Source organism: Peromyscus leucopus, chromosome 4 (assembly GCF_004664715.2).
Source record: "Peromyscus leucopus breed LL Stock chromosome 4, UCI_PerLeu_2.1, whole genome shotgun sequence".
Classification (NCBI taxonomy): domain Eukaryota; kingdom Metazoa; phylum Chordata; class Mammalia; order Rodentia; family Cricetidae; genus Peromyscus; species Peromyscus leucopus.
Window position 1 is genome coordinate 39,593,997 of NC_051066.1, and position 12,211 is coordinate 39,606,207.

A 12,211-nucleotide genomic window follows, 5' to 3' on the forward strand; every position below is an offset into this window, starting at 1 on the left:
CTCTGGCTATTATAAAAAGAGCCTTGGCACGGACAACAAAAAAGAATATATATTTTACAAACTCCCAGAAGATAAGAAATGATCCGTTTACCTGAAATCCAGTTTGGAAAAAATGTTTTATATGAGAATGTTCCATTTAAAATATCCTTCAGAGTGAGAGCTCTCCTTGTGTCTCTTTCAGGGTTGTGGACTTAGCGGGAGGAAGAAACATATTATTAGAAACAAGGTTAGCAGGCGGACTAAATTCTAAACTTGTCCTTCATCTGTTCTTTCTCAGGTACGGATGGGCTCTGCCATTGCGAAGTGCCTGTTTAGGGCTACACCGTGTGTTTGCTGACAGGCAACCCAGGCTTAGGGAGTGAGTACTCTGGCAGCCTGGGGGGGACAGTTGGGGGTTGTGTAGAGGAAACTGAAGATTTCAGGGCAGCTGGGACACTGTATTTCAGTAAAAATAAAACCTGTCAAGGACTTCTAGGAAGGGAGGTGGAGTTCCAGCAACTTCAGACCTCAGAGAACCCCGTCTAAAAGCCCACCTCTGAAGCAGGGCTGGACTTCCACAGCCTTCTCGGTACTCCACCACACTTCCTCACTTGCAAAGCCTGGCTTGGTTTCCTATTCATTTTTCAATGATGCGTTTTAGAATTCCACTTGGATGAGTGAGATCAGCCAGAATTCGTACCCTCTGAAATCCTAAGAAGGGCTATAGTGAATACAGACAATTTTCTTAGCCCTGATATATACTTTTACAAAAAGAAACTGGACCAGGGGTACCACATTAAGTATCTTTAAAATTCATGTAAATTCATGGAAAAGTCAACCTCACACAGCTCACAAACAACATGTAAATTTCTTCTATATGCGAATCCTTCTAAGTAACTGTATTTTTTTTTTTTTTTAAAAAAAAAAAAAAAAAAAACATGTCTTTATTTCCTCGGAAGCTCATTAGACAGCCCCAGGACTGACAGGTTAAGCCAGATGGGCGATAAGGCAACACCCTCCCAATATCCCTTCATGGCCCCGCTTCCGCTCTCGCTCCCTCCCACCTGCTCCTTCTCCAGGCCGCCACTTAGAACCTCAAAGTTACAGGAAAGCCCAATACCTCAAAATAGCATTTATGAGTCTGGCATTCACCCAGGTGAAAATAAAGCTGTTAAAGATGAGAACCATAATATTATCCTTCTGCTAACAGTCTTGCATGGCTTGCCATGACGCTCATTATAAAGATAAAAATTCTAAACTTGGACTACAGGTCCCGGCAGGTCTAGGACAGCCTCTCCCACCAGCCTTTCCTGCTCCTCCCTTCTTACGTTCTTGACCCTAAACATGCTGGGCTTTACTTCTAGCCCATAAACACCTGAATAGGTCACTTTTCTGTTGCTGTGATAAACTGCTCTGACCACGGCCATTTAAGGAGGAGTATTTAGTTTCATTGTTCCAGAGGGATAGGAGTCCGTCGGGGCAAGCAGGGATATGGTAACAAGTTACAGGCGTGGCCACAAGAGCAGGGGGCAGATACCCTACCTTTTAAAATGAAAGCATGAAGAAGAGAGACTAGAAGTGGCATGAGGCTTTCCTCTCAAGGCCTACCCCTAGGGTCACACTTCCTCCAGCAAGGCTGCACCTTCTAAACCTCCTCAGACAGTGCCACCGATCTGGGGACCGTAGGTTCAAGGGCAGGAGACAATGGAGAACGGTTCTCATTTAAAACAGCACAGCACCCCTGCCTCTTTCCAGGGCTTCTGTACCTCTCTCCACTCTCCTTCTGTGCCTCTCGGTTCAGGCTTCAACGTTTCATTTGAGTTTTCTACTTCTGAGAAACCCTTCCCGACCCTCTCCTTCAAGTCACATTTCCTCATCACAATTCCAAAGCATATGCCATTTTATTTTAGAGAAGTTGTCTTTGAAATTGTATGTGCGTTTGTGTGACAATTGTATTAATGGCTCTCTAAGTCCTACTAATACGATGGAACGCAAGTGGTTGCCCGAAGTCCAGAGACCCTGCCTTATTTTGATTGCCATCACATTTTTTTTGATGTCTAAGTATACACAGACATTTAATAAGTGAATACTTATTAAATTACATTGAATGAATGTACACATAAAATGAAGAATGATTAGAGGCATGTAAGGATGAGTGGGTGGGCATGTATTCTTCCATTAATTCCTTATATTGCTTTGGTGGATCTCTGGAACCCTAGTTTGCTCATAAAAAATACACAGGATCTAGTAGAAGACATTGACAATCCCATTCAGCCATACCAGACTACACTTGGAAATGTGGGGCTCAGTCTGCTTTATTTACCTTGAAGTAACATGTTCGCCTGCCCTATAATCACAGCTAAGTTGTTAATTGGACAGTAACATTCTAGGCTATTTTAACCTATTCCTACTGATGTGCATATGGTCCACACATTTGATTATGTCCACGGGTTTGCTTACTGTGGTGGTTTAAAAGAAAAATGTTCCCTTAAAGGCTCAAGTATGTGAATACTTGGTCCTCAGCTGCTGCTCCTGTTTTAGAGACTACAGATCAACCACGATGTGGACCCTTGTGGGAGAAGGTACTCTATTGGGGAGGCATTAAGAATTTATAGCCCGCTCGGCCACGGATCTGTCCCTGGTGCATGGGCAGGCTTCTGGGAATCCCGTGCCTGTGGTGTGACACCTTGCACAGTCTTGGTGCAGTCGGAAGGGGCTTGGACCTGCCTAGGCTCAGTGTGCTGGGCTCTGCTGACTCCCCATGGGAGACCTGGACTTGGGGGATGTGGGGGATGCTGGGTGGCTTGGGAGAGAGGGCTGGGGTATGGGAGGAGGGAGGAGAGGGGAATCTGTGGGTGGTATGTGAAGTGAGTAGAAAATTTCTTAATAAAGAAAAATGAAAAAAAAAACAACAACAAACAAACAAAAAAGAGTATACAGCCTTACCCTGCTTCCCATTCCAGCCCCTCCTCCACTTCCTGTATATGCATGCATGTGACTAGTCAGATGTTGAGCGTCCTGCTCACTGTACACTTCTGTACTACTTTGAAACAGGATGTCTCTCTAAAACTGAAGCTAAGCTGTCCACCAAAAAGGTCCAGCACCCCTCTTGTCTCCACTCTCTATAACTCTACTGCTGTCCCCACTCTACAACACTGGGTCACACACACACAGCATTATACTCAGCCATTTTTTAAATGTGAAACTTGAGGATTTGAGCTCAGGTCTCCATGATTACACAGCAAGTACCCTCACCCGATGAGCTGTCTTTTCAGCCCAGAAGTGTTCTTTAAATATCCTGTGTGTGTGTGTGTGTGTGTGTGTGTGTGTGTGTGTGTGTGTAGACACACAAGAGGAAGTCGAAGTTAATGCTGGTGTTTCCCTTTCTCTCTGTCTTCTTTACTGAGAAAATGGTTCTCAGGGAACTTGGAGCTTGCTGCTCTGGCTAGGCTGGTCTTCAAGTCCCCAGGATCCTTCTGCCTCTACACTACCACATTGGGGTTGCAAATGCTTGCCACCAGTGCCTAGCCTTCACGTGGGTGCTTGGGAAGCAGACTTGGCCCTCATCTTTGTAAAGTCATTTATAAATTATTTATATCAATGTTTCCCAAGTAGTTTGATCCTTGACCATCTTTGTTTGTGTTATTGTTGAAAATGAACTAAATCACAGTTTTCTCAGTGCCGAGATAGCTGAGGCTATTACGTAAACAGTGGAAGCACACTTTGATTCTAACTTATCCAAATCCATCACTTACTCTTGGAATGCTTTGGCTAGTGTGCAGCTCCTTAACTAGCATGTTGCAGTTACTGTTGTAAATAAAATTAGTACCAATATTGCACATGTGGCCAATTTTTCAAATTATTTTAAAAATCTAGTCATTTTCTCATTTATATGATTATTGGTCACCTGGTATTTATTGGATTTCTCAGGAAGATGCCCAGGGTTTGCTATTTTCTTTTGCAATCTCCAAATTACACGATGCAGAACGATCGTACTTGATAGAATATTTCATATGATTTCCTAGTTAGTCACTTATTTATATGGGCACATAGTAGTTACAAATGCCAACAATCTATTTCAAGAAGCTAGCATATGTCATATTATGGATCAAAATACCAGTAAAGTATTTAAATAGTATTAATCATACTACTCATTGGCATAATGAGAATAGTACTTAACCTCCAACCAATCATGATGCACAACATATGTATGCAGATAAAGGATAAGTCTCATAACACAGACTGAGGGAGGAAGATCATTCCTAGCTTCATGGTATGGTACCTTTGTAGATTAGGGATGTGGGAAGTGTAGCTATGTTGTTATTAAGATGGGCACAGGAACATCCATCCCTGGTAGAACAGGGAGAATTTAAATTGGGTTTTCTTTTTCTGCTGGAATTTACCAAGTGTCTGTAACTTGGTAGATGCTGCATCTCTATGCTAGGATGTTGCATCAAGTTACATTAAAGTGGAAATAAAACCACCAAGATTGTGTAACACTGGGTCACTACACCATCCACTGCCATTTGTCACCTAACACATCCTTGGTGGAGTTGTGCTACCATACCACTTCAGTATTGAACACATGTATTTTTCATGTCTGGCTAAGAGTTCCATAAGGCATAGAGCTCCAACCATGAAGACAGAAGTCATATTTGATTTTTATTACTAACATGTGCCCTACAAAAAAGCAGAAACACAAAGAATAGCTTGTGTTGGAAAAAAAAAACAAAAACTAAGTTTACAGATACTGTGTTACCTTGTTTTGATAATTCTCCCTCAAAGATATACTCAGCCTTATTTTTTTATGCTCTAGTCTGTATTGTAATTATATATTAATATGTAATATGTAACTAACACACACACACACACACACACACACACATATATATATATATATATATATATATATATATATATATATATATATATATATATAAAATCTTTCACTTATGTGTGCCTTCATTTAAACATTTACCCAAATTTGGTCCTTGAAGCCATGTGAAATGCCACCTACAAGATAGATTTCTATGCCAGGTGGCACAGGTCTATAATCTTAGCTATTCTGGAGGTTGAGGTAAGAAAATCAAAAGCTCAAGGCCTGTCTAGGCTACTGAATTTGTTCATGTTCAGCCTAGGCGACTTAGTGAGACACTGTGTCTAAATAAAAACACAAAAAGGAAAGGGCCATGGACATAACTCAGAGGTTGAGCTCTTGCCTAACATGAACAATGTACTGAGTTCACGCATCAGTATTGCGATATACAAAGAAATCAGTTTCTAAAGACCGGCATTGTAGCATGAATCTTAGAAGGTCTTGTTAATAAAATCAAACCTGAGGCCAGTTATTGGAGTGAACACTGGATGGTCAGAGAGACAGAACAAACCACAGCTAACCTCACCTGGCCAACTTCTCAGCTGATCTTGTTTCCTCAGACTGGAAACCTCTGTGGCCTCATATCCAAATGGCTCTCAGCTGAACTGTGCTTCTTGAAAGCCTGCAAGCTTAACCAGCCAAATGCTTAACCAGTCAAATGCTTCTAGTTTCTGGTCCTCACGCCTTATATACCTTTCTGCTTTCTACCACCACTCCCTGGGATTAAAGGCTCGTTTTCTGGGATTAAAGGTGTGATGAGTCACCATACCTGGCTGTTTCCAATGTGGCATTGAACTCACAGAGATCCAGAGGGATTTCTACATCTGGAGTACTAGGATTAAAGGTGTGAGTGCCACCATTTTATAGCCTTTGTATCTAGTGGCTGTTCTGTCTCTGACCCCAGATAAGTTTATTAGGGTGCACAATATTTTGGGGAACACAATACCACCACACAGCATGGCCACTTCCACCTATCATCCCAGCACCAGGAAGGCTCAGGGAAGGGAATTTTTATGAAACCGTAGTTAGCCTGGGCTACAAAGTAAGTTCCAGGACATCTTGAGTTAGTATGGAACCTTGACCTCAAGCTCTACTATGGAGCTATAGTAATAAAAACAGGTTGGTATTGGCATAAAAAGCGACATGCAGACCAATGGAATCGAATTGAAGGTCCTGACATTAATTCACACACCTATGAACATCTGACTTTTGACAAAGAAGCCAAAACTGTACAATGGAAAAAAGAAAGCATCTTCAACAAATGTTGTGGGCATAATTGGATGTCAATATGTAGAAGACTGCAAATAGATCCATATCTATCACCCTGCAAAAAACTCAAGTCCAGGTGGGTCATAGACCTCAACATAAATCCAGTTACACTGAACCTGATAGAAGAGAAAGTAGGAAGTAACCTTGAACACAGGAGACTACTTCCTAAATATAACATTAGTAGCACAGACACTGAGAAAAACAATTAATAAATGGGACCTTTGAAACTGAGAAGCTTCTTTAAGGCAAAGGACACAGTGAATAAGACAAAATGTCAGCCTACAGAATGGAAAATATCTTCACCAACCCCACATCTGACAGAGGGCTGATCTCCAAAATATATAAAGAACTCAAGAAATTAGACATCAAAATACCTAACAATCCGATTAAAAAAATGGACTACAGAGTTAAACGGAATTCTGAACAAAAAAAAAAATCTCAAATGGCTGAAAGACATTTAAGGAGTTGCTCAACATCCTTAGTCATCAGGGAAATGCAAGTCAAAATGACTCTGAGATGCCATCTTATACCTGTCAAAATGATTAAGATAAAAAACATTGAAGACAGCTTATGTTGGAGAGGATGTGGAGCAAGGGGAATGCTCCTCCACTATTGGTGGGAGTGCAAACTTATACAGCCACTTTGGAAATCAGTATGGTGGTTTTTCAGAAAATTGGAAATCAATCTCCCTCAAGACCCAGCTATAACACTCTTGGGCATATACCCAAGGTGTGCTCAATCATACCACAAGGATACATGCTCAACTATGTTCATAGCAGCATTATTCATAATAGCCAGAACCTGGAAACAACCTAGATGCCCCTCAACTGGAGAATGGATAAAGAAAATGTGGTACACATATACAATGGAGTACTACTCAGCAGTAAAAAAAAAAAAAAAAAAAAAAAAAGACATCATGAAATTTGCAGGCAAATGGATAGAACTAGAAAATATCATCCTGAGTGAGGTAACCCAGACTCAGAAAGACAAACATGGTATATACTCACTCATAAGTGGATACTAGATATAAAGCAAAGGATAACCAGACTACAAGCCACAGTTCCATCGAAGCTAGTTAACAAGGAGGACCCTAAGAGGGACACATGGATTGCCATGGGAAGGGGAAATAGATGAGATCTCCATGAGCAAACTGGGAGTGAGGAAGGCAATAGAGGATAGGGGATGGCGGATGAGAATATAAGGGAATGAGATGATTGAGCTGGAACAGGGACAGAGTGGGAGAGCAAGGAAAGAGATACCATGATAGAGGGAGACATTATGGAATTAGGGAGAAGAGGGGGGTAGGACAGTTCCCAGGAATCCACAAGGATGACTCCACCTTAGACTACTAGCAATAGTGGAGAGGGTACTGGAACTGGCCTATGCCGGTAATCAGATCGGTGAATACCCTAACTGAGCCTCCATCCAGTAACTGAAGTAAACAGATGCAAATAACCACAACCAAGCACCAGGCCAAGCTCCAGGAGTGTAGTCAAAGAGAGGGAAGAGGGATTATATGAGCAAGGGGTATCAAGATCATGATGGGGAAATGTACAGAGACAACCAAACCAAACTAGTGGGAACTTATGAACTATGGACCAATAGCTGTGGAGCCTCCATGGGACTGGACTAGGCTCCCTGCATAGGTGAGACAGTTGTTTAGAATGACCTGCTCAAGGGGCCTCCTGGCAGTGGGATCAGGATCCATCCCTGGTGCATGAGCTGGCTTTGTGGAGCCCAGTGCTTATGGTGGGACACCTTGTACAGCCTTGGTACAGGGGGAGGGACTTGGGCTTGCCTCAACTGAATGTACCAGGCTCTGCTGACTCCCCATGGGAGGCCTTGCCTTGGAGGAGGTGGGAATAGGGGGTGGCCTGTGTGTGTGTGTGGGGGGGAAGTTGGGGGATGGAGGAGGGAGAGGAGAGGGATCTGTGGTTAGTAAGTAAAATTAATAGAAAATTTCTTAGTAATAAAGAAAAGAAAAAAAACTGTGGCTAGCCTGGCTACAAAGTGAGTTCCAGGCCAGGTTGACTTAATGTGGAACCCTGTCTCAAAAAATTAAATAAATAAATAAATAAATAAATAAATAAATAAATAAATAAATAAGCAAGTAAACCCAAAAAACGCAAGCCAACACAATTTTTAAAAAGATTCTTAGTTTTTCTCAAATTCAAACTCACTTGAAGCAGAGTCTCTGAGGTCTGGTAGCTGGTAATTTTCCCCATGCTTCTGAATGATTCCTCCTCCTTCACTGAACCTGTTCTGTTCAATGTATCCCTTCACCCATTATTAGATCTGCTTTCTGACTATGAATTCCTGGAAGACTGTAAGGTTGTATAGCAATTTTCATGTTGTGGAGATTAGCCACCACCGCACTAAGCAGTGAGCATGGCTCTCAGGACGTGTAGGTGGTCTCTTTCAATGTTCATGCCTTCCTCCAGGTATACTCACTTAGGGACCCCAAAGAAAGGGGGTAAAGGCAAGCTGACTGATTCTGCTCCTGGTTAGATTTTACAGGGAAATCATTCTGGTCATTGATTGTGGAGTGTGTGTGTGTGTGTGTGTGTGTGTGTGTGTGTGTGTGTGTGTGTAATTCTGTGTTTCTTATTTAATAAGACGGTTGGTTACATCTACAAATAGGTATGAAAATAATAAAACATACTAAACAAATTTGAATAATTATTCCATCAAAATATTTCACTATTCAAATTCTTGGATGAATAAATGGATTTCCTAATCATTTTCCGAACAATGAATGATGCTAGAATATAATCACTGGGTGATTTTAGAATGGTGGCTTTATATTTGTGGCTCCAAACTCTGAAGGCTTAAAAGAAATCATAACTATCAAAGCATATTTGTCTGCTCCGCACAACTGACACTTGCCCATTTAACACTTCATCCTTGGCTGTGCCCTTAAATTCAATTTGGCCCATCTTTAGCATAGTTACTCATACGGCACTTAAATGCCCTAATTAGCCATGCTTTAATTTGAGTTTTCAACATATTAAGCAAAGCTGAAAGTTAGCTCAATTATTTATTCAAGAAATTACAGCTCTTGAAATGATTCACAAGAAGTAATGAGCCACTGTATTCCTAATTCTCTCTGAAAACTGTGTGTCTTTATGAGGCTGTGTCTGCCATTTAATTGACTAGTCCTAAAAGATTGAGAGTGTGTATCAGAGTAGAAACACCCAGTGATCATGCTCACATTTGTCAGGAAGCACATGAAGAGTGGTGCCATCTTAAGTGGGCTCACAATGACAGGCAGGGCTTTTTGTTCTATTTTTCTGTGAAGGCATTGAGATTGATGCCACAAGGCCACTCCACGGAAGACAAATGGTCCCAGAACACTGTTTCCATCCTCCTGCTGGCTTTGCAAAGAGTCTACCTAAGAGGATCCCCATTCTAACCAACAGATTGGGTCCTGCTTGTTTCCAGAGGAAGTCCAAAGGAACAAGTACAGGAAATATCCGGGTGAAAAGTATACTCAAAGCTTCTTAAACTCAAATATGAGTCAAGACCTACAACTTTAGGGGGGAAAGGGTCTGAAGTAATAAATTTCTGTCAGCAACAGGATGCGTTACAGCTTATTGAGGTCTTACAAATTGGAAGCACTCTCACGCATGCACCTGCTAAGTCCTCACAGTGCTCTTCTGAGATATGTACTGTTGTGTATTTCACTCTTTACTGTGAGCTGTTTCAGGTCTTTACATACTTGTATCACTTGCTTGTTGGATACACTCTTTACAAATAGGTCTTCCCATTTTGTGAACACTCTTTTCACTTTTGTGATGTTATTCTATGCAGCTCAAAAGCATTAACTTTTGAAAAGTTTCAATTTACCTATTTTGTCTTTTGTGGTTTGTACTTTTGGTCATAGTTTAGAAATTATCCACCCAAGGACCTAGAGTTTTCCCTGGGTTTGAAAGTTTGAATATGTTGGTCCTTTATTTGGGTCTTTGGCCCACTCTTAATTTTTTCAGGATGTGAGGGAAGAGTCCATTCTTTAGCATAGGGACATCTGATCGCTCCAGCTGAAGTTGCTGTTAATATTTTTCTCCACTGATTTGTCAAGGTAACGATAAAAGTTAACCATTATTGCAGAACTTTCTTTCTTTTAGAAAAATATCCTCTAACTGTGTGTGTGTGTGTGTGTGTGTGTGTGTGTGTGTGTGTATGAGAGAGAGAGAGAGAGAGAGAGAGAGAGAGAGAGAGAGAGAGAGAGAGAGAGAGAGAAGAGAGAGACAGACAGACAGATAGACAGACAGAGGTCATGATATGTTTGTAGAAGTACAGCTTTGTAGAAAACAACTTCTGAGTGTGAGCTCTTGACTTCCACCTTCTTGAGGCAGAATTTCTCTTGTCTGTTCTGCGGTGAGATATTTGGCCAGTGTGTGCTCAGTTGATCACCCGTATCCTTGTGGAAGTGCTGGGATTACAGATAAATGCCACTGCACCCTATTTCTTATGTGGGATCCTGTACCCAGGTACCAAACGCAGGTTGTCAGGATGCACTGCATGATAGGAGGTTCTACCCACTGAGCCGCCACTCCACCCTAAAGCCTTATTCTGCACCATCTTATGCTATAGTTCCATATACCTTCTCTTCTGCTAGTAGCACAGCATCCTGACTGCATAGCTTTCGTAGTCATTTCTGAATGTATGAAGTACAAGGCCCTCTGGTTTACTTTTCAATTATGTTCAGCTATTTTATAGGCTTGAGAATCAACTTATCAATTTCTGTTAAAACTGTGTAGAATATAAATGAAAATTGTATTCAATGCATATACATATTTAGAGATTTTTGCCATGTAAAACTATTGTCTTCTGATATTTATATTATGATATAAACTGGGATAAGTTTCCATTTAATTATATCTTCTTTCCGGATTATTCACTGCTAATATAAAAATGATAGTTAGCTATGGTTGTCGAATTTGATTGATCTAGAATGAACTAAGAAAATCCCTTTGGGCCTATCTGTGAGGGTGTTTATGGGAAGGATTAACTGAGGTGGGAAAACCTTCCCCTAGAATAGCCAGCAGTGCCCTCTAGGGAGCTCCAAATACAAAGAAGTCTGAGGGAAAAGCAGTTCTCCATTTGGCCTGCCCACCTCTAATCCTTGCTAGTGAATGCATCTACTGTACTGCTACTATTATCATCATCATCCTCTGCTATCATTGAACCCAGCTTCTCCAGGCTTCCAACATGGGCTGAAAACTAGCAGTTCTACAGAAATCAGATTGGGAGTGCTGTCACATCCAGCCTTGTGAACTCAACAGCTATCAAATTCTCAGCCTCTGCCAAACAGAGAGCTATTGCTGGACTATCAAGACCATGTCATGTGATCATAAATCCCCTTCATAAATATATCTTTCATCTGTTGAGTCTGTTGTTATTTTCTTGTTCTGGGTTTTGAGAGTGGATCGCCTACATGGCTAGCCTAGAACTGGTGACTAAGTAGACCAGGCTAGCTTCAAGCTTGCAGCTATTCTTCTGCCTCTGTATTTCCAGTGCTACGATTGCATCGTGAAAATAGGTTTTTCTCAAATCCTTTCTCTGTACTTGTTTTAATGATAATGTGGGTTTTGTTCTTTTTTTTCATTTAAGGTTTATTATATTCATTTAAAAATGTTAAAAACAACCTTATAGTTTTGGGAGAAATCCCACAGTTCTGATGCACAATCTTTAAAAATATCACTGAATTTGATTTACTATAATATTTTGTTGAGAATTTTAAAATTTATACTCATAAAATATATTGGTCTACATTTTTCTCTTTCTTCTTGTCATCTTTTGTTTGCTTGTTTTAATATCAGACAACAGTGGCCTCTAGCGTGAGTTGGGAAGCTCTCTCTCTCTCTCTCTCTCTCTCTCTCTCTCTCTCATTCTCTCTCCCCTCTCTCTGTTGAAGCCATCTGGGCTTAGTATTTTGTTTTGGGGAAGAGTTTTAAAAGTGCTAACTCAATCTCTTGTTCTTTCAGTTTTCATATTTTGCATTTCTGAGACAGGGTCACATTTTACAGCACAGGCAGGTATTAAACTTCAAACTCACGACCGGGACCCTGTGGTCTGAGTGCTGGG

General features: G+C 41.1%; 1 protein-coding gene across 8 annotated transcripts in view; it reads right to left on the reverse strand.

Annotated features, from left to right (window-relative positions):
• LOC114690471 (fibroblast activation protein alpha) overlaps positions 1-12,211 on the reverse strand; it is an 86,142-nt gene that overhangs the window by 56,312 nt on the left and 17,619 nt on the right. For 6 of the 8 annotated variants that reach the window (XM_037204829.1, XM_037204828.1, XM_028865329.2 and 3 more), the window contains one exon: positions 92-190. The exons of the other annotated variants lie outside the window; for them this stretch is intronic. In XM_037204829.1, coding sequence (XP_037060724.1) covers positions 92-190 — 99 coding nt within the window. The remainder of the gene's footprint in view (positions 1-91; positions 191-12,211) is intronic. 8 annotated transcript variants of the gene reach the window in all.